The sequence below is a fragment of the Kryptolebias marmoratus genome, linkage group LG18 (assembly GCF_001649575.2).
Source record: "Kryptolebias marmoratus isolate JLee-2015 linkage group LG18, ASM164957v2, whole genome shotgun sequence".
Classification (NCBI taxonomy): domain Eukaryota; kingdom Metazoa; phylum Chordata; class Actinopteri; order Cyprinodontiformes; family Rivulidae; genus Kryptolebias; species Kryptolebias marmoratus.
This window is the reverse complement of record NC_051447.1, coordinates 11,823,716-11,838,637: the sequence shown is the minus strand read 5'-3', so window position 1 is coordinate 11,838,637 and position 14,922 is coordinate 11,823,716. Positions and strand designations below refer to the sequence as shown.

Sequence of the window (14,922 nt, the reverse complement as noted above, 5' to 3'; positions counted from 1 at the left end):
TGTACGATTGTTTTTACATCACAAATCATGCTGGGGACACAGCAAGGACAGAGGTTTTCAGTGAGCACACAGGCACATCTTCTTCTTCCTTCCCTCGGCCAACAAGATAGCCTTCAAAAGATTGACTGCAGGCAGCCAGCTCCAGGTGGGAACCCCCACTGTTTAGCAGGAGTTCAGTGCTGAGAGAGTGGTTGCGGCCGAAGCTCTGTTAGAACCCGTGAAGGTTATTGAAGTTTCTGGAGCACAATCAATACAGGATGTATACAGAACCCTCTCTTTGACGGCCAAGGACACTTTGGGCTTTAAACTTCAAGCTAACAGCAAGGGATGCCAGTCAATATGTTTTGTGACAAGACGCTTGCCAAGGGATTTAGTTGGAAAACAGCCGATTTCAATAAAGCCTTGAGAATGGAACAAAGTTGATATTGTTCTCTCTGCTGCTTTCAGGATTACTTTATTAAAAAGGAATGGATGGAAACAAGAAAAGGGAAAATGAAGTGATATTTATGCCTTTAATTCGAGTCAATTGACTACTGGGTTTACCCAATGTCAAGTGCTCACCTGCAAGGCTTTGAGCGATGCTCTCCTAATTGCACTGATTCTGTCGCTGTTTGGGCTCTAATGGATAGAATAAAAGATGAGTATACTCTTCCTTCAGACCTAAATGGAAACATCAGTACGTCTCAGTGATGAAGGACTAGATGGGGTGCTGCTAATGAATCACAAAGGCAGACTTCCATTAGGCTTCTCTCCTTTTTAATTTAACTTTGCACTCAACCAGTAGACTGATTTAAGTTTGCGACGTGACCCAAGCTATTTGTGTGCAGAATGAGTTGTGTTGGATAGTTTAGTCGGAAATGATTATGTTTGTCAGGGGAGCTCCGCAGAGAGTCGTTTTGTGTGCGTTAACCACAGACACGCGCTCTCGAACTCTTGCTTTTAGTCTTAGAATTTGTTGTAAAGACTTTGTTTTTTGTTATCTGCTCTCTCATAAATCTTATTTTTTGTGAATTCAAACGGCTCCTTTTCTCCTCTGCTGCTTCTTAATCAACTCTTGATGACCTTTTTAGTGGAAGTCCACTGAGCTAATTAACATAAGAATGGAAACTTGTCTATCTCTTGTTAAAATAGAAACATTGCTGAGGTGTTGCAGTAATCTTTTATTTGCCCAATTTTCAGCCTTAACAAGTTGAACAAGACAGAAATGTGGAAAGACAAGAGTCTGGTTTCACTTTGTGTTCCGGGTGTTAAAAGGGGGAGAGAGTGTTAAGATTATAGTTGCGTCATGTCTATGAATCTATTTTTATGTTCTCCAATACCTGCCTCACTTGTGCCAGACCTTATCAAAGCTCCAGGGTTTTTATGCTGAATGAGAACAGGCACCCATTTGAAACTGAGCTCTGGGGCTAATTATGAATTAATATTGTGGGCTATTGAATTTGTTTACTTGTTTATTTGTGCATTGTTGTGATGCTTCGGGTGCAGTCACCGAACTTCTTTTTGTTTTGGGTATCTCAGTCATGCTGCTGATCATTGCGGAGCTGGCTGTGAAAGCCCTTTACCTCTTTGCATCACTAATGTTCTCCATTCTCTCTTTTGTTTACTTTTTGTCTGTACATAATTTTTCTCCTTCTTATGCGTACCTGTGTGGCTGTGCCCGTTTCATCTTCATAATCATTTTCAAGTTTTATTGTTGCTCGTTTTTCTTTGCTTTCATTTTTTCCGTTCGTGTGGGCTCTGTTAGAGCTCCTGACTTTCAGTATTATTTTGCAGTGTTCAAATTCAACTCATGCGTGAGCTGAAACTCGTGACAGAAACGAGGTTACCTTTTATTGGATGTTATTAGATGTAAACAGTGGCAATGCACCCAGTTTCTTTGAGTAGCAAATAAGTTTGCTGAATCTAATTCTTTGTTTTATTGGTTAGTAAATTAACTTCAGGATCTAAAAAAAACCATTTCTTTTTAGTATAACTTAAACAAAAAAGTTTATCAGGCTTAATAAGTTTGGAAAAAGAGAAAATGATTGGATATAAATGTGTTTCTTGCAGGAGGAGCATTTTATCCCAAAACTTTCTACAGCTGTACGTTTTTAGAGCATCAACATTTATTACATGAACAACCTGACGTTAGGCTTGTTGCCACTCTCAAACTGTGGATGTAGGTTTGCATAATTTCCAACTATATTTTGAGCATTCAGTTCTAGACAACTATTATTTACCTTGTGTTTATGGAACAGATAGGTAGTGCTGTGACACTAGTGATTTATTTAGATTAGATTATGTACATATTTTGTAAAATATTCTAATCAGATGTCATTAAATTACCTGCTTTGCTTGAATAAACAGACAGCCAAATGACTAAAAACCACGCTCATAGTAAATCATCAAAATAGCATATTTCAAAATAATAAATCACTTTGACTCAGCGTGCTTGCAAAATATTTGGCTTTACAATAAAATGAAGAATTCTTTGAATTAGGTGTCCTCTCTTTGGGGTTGTGTTGTTTTTCTGGATAATTTGTTTTCACACCTCACAGCAAAAATGAGACATAATGAATCAGGATCATCCTTCTGGCTTGAAGCATGAATAAAAACTAATTTGCGGTTGATTGGCTTGGCAACAAAATAACTTTGTTAGTGGAGCACCTTTTCTAGCTGTAGCTCTTTAACTGATGAATAAACACCAAAAATTTAGAGGCGATGTTGGTGGAATTTTTTTTTTTCTTTTTTGTAAAAAGGTTTTCTGCTGTTTGGAAAGGGGATAATCAAAACAGCCTTTTAATAGTTTGTTTTTGAAAAAAAAAAGAAAAAAAAGTCACACATAGTCAAAGTGGGAAAATTATTTTCTTTCAAAACTAAATGTTCCAGAATTTTCAATACCATGTATTTTTTTTAAATTTGACTTTCTTTTCTCTTCCCTTGTTTTCCATTTGCATAGTCTTTATTGGCTTTGTTGTGAAGTTTTCAGTATCTACTTATAATGCTTTGCTTATTTCTTCCTCTAAAGCTTGTTTTTCCCACTGTTATCGCTTCTTTCGCTCATTTCTTCAATTCTACTTTCTGCCTCTCATCCCTCTTTTGCTCTATCTTTTTCTCTGAGCAGTCCAGTTAATTGCCTCCAAAGTTCACTCTGTCTCTGGGCTAATGCAATTTAAGAAGGGTCGGAGCCCCTTCATCAGACCAGCGCTGGCATTTCATTAGGTCTGCTTGGGCGTTAGCTTGCAAGCAAGTGGGGGTTTTGCGCCATCAACTCATCATTAGTAATTAATACACCGATAGGATTAGCTGCAGTGTGTGGCTGGTGGCAAGTGATCACTTTGGTGTTGTCAGTTCAAGAGGGATTAAGTGATTGGGCATCAAGCTTGCCTATTGTTGATGCATGTTGAGTTTGAATGTAATCAGGTGTGTTTTGGAAGATGGTGGTTTATCATCTGTTTGCATTAATTGCCCAGACTTGTTTAACTTATTATATCCAACTTAAGTTCTACCTTCTTTCAACATATATTTTTGGGTTTTGGTCACTAGAAAAGATCTTAGTATTTACTTTAGACACCTCAGAAGCCCCTCAAGTATTTCAACCCAAATGACTGCATTTGCTTTGTGTTTTCATGGATGCACTCTGTAAATGCACACTTGTGTTTGAACTTGGATTTTGATATCAATGCTTGCACATGAAGGCTTTCCCATGCATGACAGGGGTTGCTCTCCGCAGCGTTAATTACATCATTATGGCTGGGATGGATCTCCATCTGCTCAGCTATTACTCCTGTCCCGTTCTGGGCTGACCCACACAGCGCTTCAGAATTAGACACACACAGGCTAAATGGCCCTGATAAATTATGAAGCTATTAGATATGGGAAGCTATTTTGGAACATATGCATTCACAGAGAGAGGAATGAAGGGTGGGAGAGAGAGAGAGAAGCAAATATGAACTGGAGTAGACAGAACAAGATTGGGGGGAAAAAATAGAAACGTGAGAAATGAGAGATGAAGCCTAAAGAGACTTTGAAAAATGAGAGCAAATGAAAGAATCAGAGGGAACGTACAGATAGACTGATAGAGGAAGTGGACGTTCTCTGTCTGGCCAGAGTTCCAGTGTGCTTATTCCAGACTATTGTTAGAAGTTGATAAGATTTTTATGAAGCACGATCAGACGTTGATGGATTTCAGCATGGATCATGCAGACAGATCAGGGAACTGGAAGACAAAAAAAATTATGGTCGTCATCCGAAGTACCGTGTCATGTCAGTAGCTGCTTTCTGTTCTGGGGACTGGATCTTTCTTCAGATTTATTATACATGATAAGGATGAGACGTATGAATTTGACCTGGGAATAATAAAGTGTTATCAATGGGTTATTTTACATCTTCTTTGCTTTTTGCGTTGTTGATAAATATGATGTACTGTGATTATTTGCTAACCCGGCAGACTCTGATAAAACATTCGTTGACATCCTTTTTATTTCAAAAAGTACTTTTTCTTTTTAGAGCCTGATTTCAAATGAGCATGCTTATATACGTTTGTTTTCAAGGCTTCAGTTATTTTGAGTGCAAAGACAGTCATTTAGTATAAATCGTTGAGGTTTGGTTTCTTACATATTTTTATATGTACATATATTTTTTTTTCTATTTTATTTATTTTTCTATCTGTTTCAGTCTGAGAATGGCAGAATTTTAACATTGACCGTTATATCAAATTCTTTCAGAAAACATCCCTCAGGTTTGGGGAGCTTGACATAGATTTACATTGCTTTCTTTTAAAAGAATAAATTGGACATTGGCATAAGATGTACTCTGTGGCTGCCCTTTTTTGTTGTTCTTTCAGCTCAAGTCTGTTTTTTTTAAATTGGTTTTAGAAAACTGTTGCTCGGGCTACACTTAGCAATTATGTAGAAAGATTTTTAAAAAACCTTACTTCACCTGGTTGAAGGACAGTTTCCCACCAAATGTAAAAGGAAAAAAAGCTCCATCTTTTTTTGTTCAACTGCTTTGTAATTTTTTGACAAAGTGCTCTCTGTTTTGTTAAGGTTCTGCTGGCGGAGTATCTGGATGTGAAGAACAGCCGCAGTTCCACCGAGCCGTCGGCACAGCTCTCCTATGCCAGCACAGGCAGCGAGTTTGCTGCCTTCTTTGCAAAGAAAAGACCACAGCGTGCCAAGCAGTCACTCTTCAAGTAAGAACCACATTCTTTTCACTATTGTTCATGTTCCCCTCTAAAAGAGAGAAAAAATAGAACAGTTTGTATTATGTACAGCCTGTAAAGTATGTTTATAACAAAGAAAACTGGGTTTTATTTTTAATAAATTGTCACTCTCTACAGAAGATGATTTCTTTTCATTTATTTACTTTTCTCCATTTACAAGGCATTGCAAGATCTGTATTGTAAGAAAACAAAAGACCTATTCTGCAGTAACAAATAACATTTAAAAACAGGGTGATGGTAAAATCTAATTAGGTGTGCATCTTAGTTTTAGTTAAATTACAGTCTGATACTGAAGCCATTTGTCTTCACCTATACATAAGGATTAGTGTCAATTTTTTTGTTTGTTTTTTTTAGCAGCACAGGGAGGATGACAGAGAAAATTAGGAAAGATACCACAGGGATGCTGCTGGCTTAAAAGAAGGGCTTATTTTATTTTATTAAGTCATGACCCTTTATGAACAATTGCGTCCAATGACTTTAGGGAAGCAGGGGTGAGTCTAATTAGGGTATATTTTTCAAAATAAAGTGTTTTTTCAAACTTTTTACATACTAGTAAAAAAGAAAGTATGACCTGAAATTAGTACTGATAAAAACAAACATGGATAAATGTAACTGTATAAATAATACTTCATATAATTCATTTGTTTCCACAGAAATCAAAATGTTAAACAATGTCTTCAAGACTTAATGAGCTGTGCAGTATGTGTCTTAGTACTGTAGCAAGAATCATGCAACACTCTCTCCCTCTCTTTTTAATCTTTATTCCTAATTGTTTAGTTTTTAAAAGGGTATTTGTGGCATACGGTTGATTGTGTTTATATTTGGTTTATTTGTGGACTTTTTGTGAAGGCAGCTATTGGGACAACACAAATTTACTCAAGGGGACAATAAAGTGTAATATATTGTATTATACCATATCACACTGTAGCTCACATGTATAGGTTTCTCTAGTTGTATTAGAGGTGTCATGTATTATTCTTTTTTTTTCCTCCAGCCTAATAAAACGTCTCTCACAGTTTCAGTTTTCATATTTGTGCCAGACACATTTAATATATACAGTGTACAACAAGTGGGTGCTACAAATCTGCCCTGTAATTTTATGACAGTGCATCTTGATGTTGCATTGTTGTGTTTTTCATTATTGAGCGTTTTGTGTGTCCTGTAGGTTTGAATCATCTTCCCATGCCATCAGCATGAGTGCCTACCTGAGAGAGCAGAGGCGAGAGCTCTACAGCAAAAGTGGAGAATTACAAGGTGAGGAGAGGGATTGAGGGTTGTACTGAGGAATGGAGCGTGGGGTTAAAGAGTGGACCACCTAATAGCTGGAACTGGGAAGCGTGGATAGAGAGTAAGATGAAGATAAGGGGAAAAGAGAAGAACGTGTCAAAGGGGGAGAAAGGGATTGACAGAAGAGTGAAAGGGGGGCAAATATGGCGAAGTGAAATAAATTGGACAAGTCTGCTGTGTGAAGGATATTGTTGAAAAGAGCAGCGTGAGCAAAGAGTGAAAGTTGAGGTCAAGTGAATGGATTAAAGAAAAAAACAAGGATGAAGGTTATGAATAGAGCAAGGGAAATATAACCAGTAGAAATAAATAGAGATTTCAAAGTCACTGAAGAGACAGAGATGTTTTCTTAGTTGCAAATAGTGTGTAGAAAGATGTGGTTTTTTTTGTGTGTGTGTGTACTTCATTGAATAGGAACAGAGTAAAAGAAGGTGGTGAGGTTTGGGTGAGCTGGTCACGTTTGGTAAAGGTGAAAGTGTGTGTGGGGGATGGTGATTGAGGTGAAGAGTTGGAATGGAGAGTATGAAAGAGAGTGGAGTATGGTGTCTGGAGACAGAAAGGGCATGTCACAGTTCGAGGAGCTGCACTTAGGAACAAAAAGGCAGACAACAGGAGTGTAGAGCGCCAAGCAGCGATACAGAAAGAGATTGACGAGATGCAGAGAACGGGGTGACTTTGCAGAATCCGCCCACAGGGAGAGGCCTTAAAAAGCTTCTCACTCACACATTCACACGCACAAAATAGCTCAGTGAGTGAGCTACACAGCTAGACCCTGGAGAGCCGAAACTGTTCTGACTGCCCCTACTTCTTCTGTTTTTCACACTCTGGCTCTCTGTTCGTCTGCCTATGACCTTGAGGTTTCAATCAGCAATGCCTGATGGTGATGTTTGCTGCTGTCTGCTGCTATACCTTTTATTTCACATCAAACTTCAAGCTGACATTTTATGAGTAAAATAAAAAAAGGGAGAAAATGAAAGAAAAGAATAACATGAAAATACCTTTAAATTGTAATATTAGCTCAAGCTTAACTGAAAACGTTTAGTAGTATATGCATGGGAGTTTTTGACTGTGGTAAACTCTTTACATGATGTAGAATTGACTTAATTTCTTTATGTATTTAATTGAAGGGCAACCAAACAATAGCAAACTTGGAAAAAGCGATGAACAATGTAGGCTAGTTCTTTATCTCCAAAGTCATGCTGCACACGGCAGTGCGTCTGTAAATATAAAATAGAACAGCATTGATTAACTGTGGATAAAAGAAAATCACAAATGGTCTTCATAAAAAAAAAAAAGGCTCTCATTTTTTTTTTCTTCTTCCATCTGTCAGTGCCTCAGAAAGAAGGTGGGAAAAAACATTTTTTTTTGACTGACTGAATGCCTCGGAGCGTTTATAAGAAGATGAGATTTCTCTTGGCTTTCATTTCACCTGTCACAATGTGTAGCACCGGCCGCAAGTCCGAGCCTGGGCCTGAATAGCTGAAAAGAGATTGAAGGAGTAAGAAATCATTTAGAAAGTGAAATAAGTCGACTGTGATGGAAGGAGGGGAAAGCTGCATGGGGGAAGGAGAGAGTAGTAGGAAGGTTAAAAGTCATTGTTTTCATCAGGGTCCAGTGAAGAAGCCATTAAGAGACTTCAGAGGGAAGAAATTAGAAAAATATGTATTGAGACTGTGTGGAAAGGGACTTTTTCCTCTCTCTTCAAATTAAACTTAAGTCAGGAAGAGGAAAAGAGTAAGAAGTTGAGTTGATGAATGCTTTTGGGTTTGGGATTACTCAACACCTAAAGATTAGTCATGCGTGTCTTTCAGTCTCCCATTTGGTGTTTCTGAAAGTCTTCTTTTCTTTTCTTCTCCAGTGCTGTAGTTGGAAAAAAAATATTAACTCTAATGCTTAACAACAATATTTTTTGGAATGTCCATTTTGTATATCCAGTTATTCATGATTAGCAATTAAAAAACAAGGAAATACAAATTACAGCTAACGATTCTTTGATAGGTTTTAAAAACCTGCTTTTGTATTTGCTGAATTTTTAGGTGACTTTTCTTAATAATTGCTTCAGAGTGATTAAGAATTATTAATGTTGGTGATACCAAATAATATTGTGCTTAAAATTGCAAAAATGTGGAGACGATTATTACACTGATTTGTTTTTTCCTATTTCCATTTGCCAAAAAATACTATAAATTCATGTTAAGTTGTTTGTAATGACTTTACAGACTACTTAAATTTATTTAGCATTTCCGTACTTCAGATGCAACAGATGTTTGACCCATCTTGAACCTTTGTTGTGGGCATCTTCAGCTTGTCTCAAGAGTGTAAGAGCTGTATTTTGACACTGGCATGGGAGCTCTCCTCTGACAGAAAATATGTCCAGGCCTAAATACCACGCTGATGATAAAAAAAACAATTATTAAAAAGCTGGTCCAAATCTGCCTGTCTTCATTTCAAAAGTTCATTTAAGTAGATTAAATCATAAACTAAGGGTTGGCTGCCAAGATGGGTACAGACCAGGTTAAGGTGGGCAGTGAATTAATAAGCACAACTTGGGATACAATTTTGCAAGCCATGCACTCTGATAAAAAAATTGCCTGTTTCTTACTATATTGAGTATAGTTTGATTTATCAACTGTCTCCAACAGTTGTAACCCAGTGAAATACTACCTTTATGTGCCCTGCTTGAATGCTAACATTAAGAAGGTTACAAGAAAAAATGGATACCATTGTTGTCAAGACAAAGACTCCTTTTATTGCATGGGTGCTGCTAATGCATTGACCTTACTTAAAACAACCATATGAATGTAAAATACGTTCTTCTCTTTGAGGGGTTGCAGTATTCAATCTACCTTTACCAAAGTTCCCAGACCTTGTGTAACTAATGCACAAAGCAGCTGTTTTTATGTAATCATGTGTAATGTTTCTGTAGCCCATCTACCGTTTCAGATCTCTAATGGCTTGAAATTAATCCGTAATATCTGTAATTCATATCTCCTGAGTGTTTTATGGGCCTACCATATATCATTATTAAAGCTACACAGGCACATATTCACATGCCCCACATACAAACACACAGGAGGGACTTAATTGCTTTCCTTCTCATTGTGTATGCTTCAATTAGTCCAGTGCTTCATCTAAAGACTTCATTTACAGCTCCATATGTGGCCGCATCTGGAATTTGTGATTTGAACGTATGCACTGAAACTATAGAATGTGAGCCTCGCTTTTGCACACCCCAGATCCTCAGCTGTTTGTGTAAATGAATGCGTATATATTGTGTTGGGGTGTTCACATATCCTTTGCAGAGCACTACTTCAGAGTCAAAGAGCCACATCCAGATTCAATCTCATTCTTCATGAATAAATGATGAAAAATAACAATTTTTCCATTTAGAGATGTGTTACCATTCCTCATATTCCTCTGCATGCCTTCTTGTCGTTACAATTTAAGTTCCTTGGCCTGTGCTTTTTTATTGCCTTTCTGTTGTGTGGAGACATCAGAGTACCCCAATGGTCATCTGGGAGGTGAAGTGCGAATATATCCTAATAACTACTGCAGTGTTGCAATGCCCCATAATACATTTATAGCCCTTTTTTGATTTTACTTCTTTTTGGGTCCTAATCATTTATTGTGTTTTGTACATCTTTGCCTTGCTCTTGGGCATGTTTGAAGTGACAGTCCCTTCCCATTTGAAAGCCATACACACATTCTTCTTGTCACCAAATGCTTGCCCCGGACTTCCACATAAACAATGTACACGTTTTAAATTTACAGGTTTTCTGCTGGTGCATTATTGCGCTTTCATTCCCAGTGCTGTCCCCTCTCCCTTTTTTCCTCTTCAAGGAAGTTGTAGTAATCACTTTATTTCAAAAATCTATTTTATACACTTTCTGTTTGCTGTCAATATTCAAATCGGCTTGTCCACAGTGTGTCCAGAAAAGAAGAAAAATCAGTCTGGTTGGGTATTCATATGAAAGCAAACAGCACTTCTTCCACTCATTCCTTAATTGTAAGTTTGTAGGGAACAAAAGGAAAGCTTGTCTGGTGTTGGGGGCTACTTGTTTATGTATAATAGTGTTATATTCCCATGACAGAGGAAGGAACACAGAAAGGAGCAGTAGGAGGAAAGTGGGGTGACCAGAAGTGGTGTTCTCCTTGTCAAGCTGATTTGTACAGCCCAATCGAGAGGAGTGGGAGAAGAGGTGCAAATGGAAAAATGTCTAGCAGGAGGCACTGGGGTGTAGGTGATGGTGGGGTGGGATATTAGGGTGGGGCCAGCAGATGTTGAAAGGCATATGCTCACATAAGTGTGTGTGTGTTCGTTTATAAGGTGTAGTAACAAACAAGATGTTTTTGCCAAGTGATGTGTGATGTTACACTGTTTGGCATTGTGATTGCTGGGTGTGGAAAGTAATATATCCAGGCAGAGGTGAGTTTTTGGAAAGCCTTGGGCCTTTCAGAAGGTTGATGGTGTCATTACAGAGGGCTGTCAAGAAACATATCACTCTCATATACTTTGAAAGTGAATTTTGGTGTCACTTCTGAGGCAACAATTCACAACACTTTATTTTATTACATTCTTAATTTAAGGTTGCTGTTAAATGACCCTAAATTAATTTGTATTGTATAGTCACTAGACTGCATTTTCAAGTATTCCTTTTTCTGAAGGAATTTTTTCCCTCAGCTGGCAGCTTTTAAGAATAATCATTCCTTCATCTGCTGGAGTGATCAATAATTGACCTACAATGACATTGCAATTATAATTAATTACATTCATAAATGAAACATTAGATAAAATTGGAATTTGTTGGCAAAAAGTCAATTGTTATTACAGGATTAAAAGCTGAAATGTCAAAAAAAAATGACTTAGATCTTATTGATGGTCCCGATTCATTTTTCTTCCTCTCTTTCCATCATTTGTTGCTTTAATCTTCTATGATGACAATCTGTTGTAATTTGATGTTTCGTAGTTATATATAATTTTTACTTTGTAAGTGCCCTAACTCTTACTTGCTTTAAGATTTAAAGTGAGTCTACAAGACATTTTGTTTAAATGTGTTTCCATGAGCAAATTAAGTTTTCTCTAAGTAATCAATGTATGTGCTTCATTTTGACCCAGCATGAAAAAATATCAGCAAAATTATTTGATTTAACTTTGAATCAAAAAAAAAAGCATAGTGTGCAAAAGAAGCAGTGGTGTTTTTTTTTTTTTTTTGCTTAGTTCTTAAATTTAACCAAACACTTTAAATTGGATGTGGAGTTGGTTTTTTCTTCTAACTGATTTATAATTTCTCTCTCAGTCCTCAGGCTACTTTAAATCAGAATTAGAAACAGCACTGTGAGTTGAGCAATGAACATCATTATCCTTTTGCAAGAAACCTAATAGCTCATTTCCAAATTTTATGTAAATTTTTCATCATTATGTTGCAACAACTGATTTGACAGGTATACAATTATAAAAGGAGGTAATATAATATATTTACAATTTAAGTAGGGTAGGGCTTTGGGACTCTTCTAAAACGATACCACCAGCCAAGGGGAAATAAGCACTCAGGGAGCTTTTTGGTATTCTTCTAATTTTCCTTATGCCAAAGAAAAGAATGCAAAATGATGGATTAAAAATGCAATAGCTTTCTTCTTTTTTAGATTATCACCATGCTGTCTATATGTGTTTTTATTCATTTGGATTCTGGAAATTACTCTTTAAACATCCATTTTTCCCAGTATAACTTGACAGACAGTGTTGTCATGCTGGATACACATCAAGAATCCCTGTCAAATAAGGCCATGGCATAAATGTCACTTGAATGAAATGTTCTATACACCATATACACAAAATATCCATTTTTACTCCATTGGCAGAACCTTGTGTTCAATTACTCCAGCAGCAGCATAACTAGGTTTGTGGATAAAATACAGGGTACCTCTCTTTTCAGACACTATTACTCAGGAAAGTAAGTGCAGCACAGATCTGCATATTGTGGAAAACAGGCACACAAACACATCATAGCATGTCTTCTCTTTTAGCGGTTATTTTTCATGTGTTTGGGCTCATCGTGTTCAATTTGACTGTAAACAGACATAATATGATAATGCTTAAAACAATATCTGAGCTGTAATTCCCCTAAGCTTCTCTGCTAACACATAAACATACTAACAGAGATGCATAAAATTCAGAGTTGGCTCATCTGTTGTTAGGCCAGTTATTGAATTACAGTAGTTCTGTTGCTGAAATTAGAGTGAAGCCTAGAAACTGTGGAAAATGAGCCGTGTTTTATAACAATAATATTGGATTTTTGCTGTATACCTCACTAAGCTTGTTGCTGTGATACTGAAGGGCTAAATCAAGATAAAAGAAATCATTTCAGGAGTTCCATTTAAACAAGCGCTGAATGTTTACAGAACTGTGGCCATTGATAAGCAGATAAAGTGGTCATCCTCGGACTGGAAAGGTCAACGCTTGTATTCCCAGCCCTTCCAAACGTGTCCTTAAGTAAAACGCTGAGCCCCACATTTGCAATTTATTTATTTGTTCATATTTAATGAGACACCATACCATGTTCTAAAGCACTTCATGATTTTAGAAGCCTATTGCAGTGGATCTTATCCTTTTTTTACTGACCACTTTTTAAAGTTTTTTTTTTTTTTTTCATAATTGTTTGCATGCTATGCTGCTTAAGATTTTTGATTGTAATTTCTGTAATTAGGTGTAGGTTTAAACAATTTGTTTCTTGATACTCATGGGCCAGTGTGAAATATTTGAGAAATTAAATGCACAAGCTTTGGATGCTGACAAAGACACCACAGGTTCTACAGGTTGATTAGGCTTTAGAAGCAAGTAAACTGTGTCACACTTAAATTCCCGGTTAGTCCAGCTATTAATAAGGACAAAATTAAAGATACTTAAGTAGTAGAGAAAAAAATGCAGTAAGATAATGAAATCTTGATACAAGAATGTAAAGGACAACACAGGGGAAATAGGAGATTATACTAGTTTACACAGTTCAGACATTTAATCAGTGAAAGAGCATGGTTTATTTTTCTAGCCTGAGGCTTATTGTAATCACCATCAGACCTATCATAACTGGTAGCTTTGACTGTCACCTCTGTGTTTACTTTTAATCTCACACTTCTGATTGGAAAAGAACAAATGAAAAATGGGTGTATGGAGTGAGGGACAGACACATAAATGGAAGGACATGTGGAACTTAAGGCCGTAAATACTTTGACATCTACACTGTAACAGCAGTGGTAGTCAAGCCAGACGAATACACACACACTTTTACACACCTCTGACATTCTCAGCATCCTGCAGGTTCTTCCTGTAAAGTAGAGGTGTGCAGCGTGCTACCATATTTCCTGCAGGGTCTGATCAGACATGTGAAGTCACTTGGTTTTCTGGACATTTGTTTCTCCCATATCTTCAAAAACACTTAGTTGCAACAGCAATATGTCTTGGCCGCCTGCTTGATTGTGTCTATTATACATGGCAATCTCAGCTTTTTTTTCCCTTTCTCAGTGTGTTTAAATACAAAGATGCTTGTATTCTGTAAAGATTGTACAACAAATTTGTGATGCTGAGCTACATAAAAAGAACTACGGTACATTTATGTTACTGAAGCACTTTGGATAAAAGCTCCATATAGATGTAGTCCATTTACCCACCCCCTTTTAGGTTCAGTGATGTAGTGTAGTGACTTCTCTAATGTGATAGCTTTTTTTCATCTAAAGCTCTCCCCTACAGACAACACTATTGCCTTTAAAATTTGTCAGTATTGCAAATTCTTATCTGTAGGTTCACCAGAGTTTAACTTTGCTGAAATGTTTGCACGTTGTAATTTCAGCCACAAAAAAATCATTATCAAAATTCTAATTAAAATAAATAAGACTATTAAATTACTCTTATAATGATATGCAGAAGCAACAGAACATAGAAATTGAAGTTCGTGCTTTCCAATAAAGAAGCATTAGAATAATGTTTGTGCAAGTTAATTGTGTGGAGGGAACAAATATCCTTATTGGCTTAAAACAAATTGAAATTGCAAAATTGCAGGTGTTGCAACTCTACAGCATGCACGTGTGATCACAGTTAAACACAACACAAGTAAAAGGGGTCAACACAACAGGATTAAAGGTACCTTTGGTCTCCTTTTCTAGATTCTGATTGCGACGGACAGAACCGTCCCAATCAAGCACAAATATCTATCCAACGTTTAAAGGTCGGATTCTGCAACATTTCACTTTTCTATTTATACAGAAGCTGCTGGCAAATGGGGAGGCAGAGGCAGTACTTTTTCCTTTGATTGAGGTTCCTAATCTGCTGTTAGCAAGCACTGCACATTTCAAGCTAAATTGTGAAAATACTCGGAAATATGTAGGATAATCCAATTTTCGCCCTCAATGGTCTCATTTGTCTGTGGCTGCTATGCTATGAAAAT

General features: G+C 37.0%; 1 protein-coding gene across 2 annotated transcripts in view; it reads left to right on the top strand.

Annotated features, from left to right (window-relative positions):
- exoc4 (exocyst complex component 4) overlaps positions 1–14,922 on the top strand; it is a 109,766-nt gene that overhangs the window by 18,332 nt on the left and 76,512 nt on the right. For both annotated transcript variants that reach the window (XM_017414901.2, XM_017414902.3), the window contains exons 9-10: positions 5,028–5,173; positions 6,369–6,457. In XM_017414901.2, the coding sequence (XP_017270390.1) occupies positions 5,028–5,173; positions 6,369–6,457 (235 nt within the window). The remainder of the gene's footprint in view (positions 1–5,027; positions 5,174–6,368; positions 6,458–14,922) is intronic.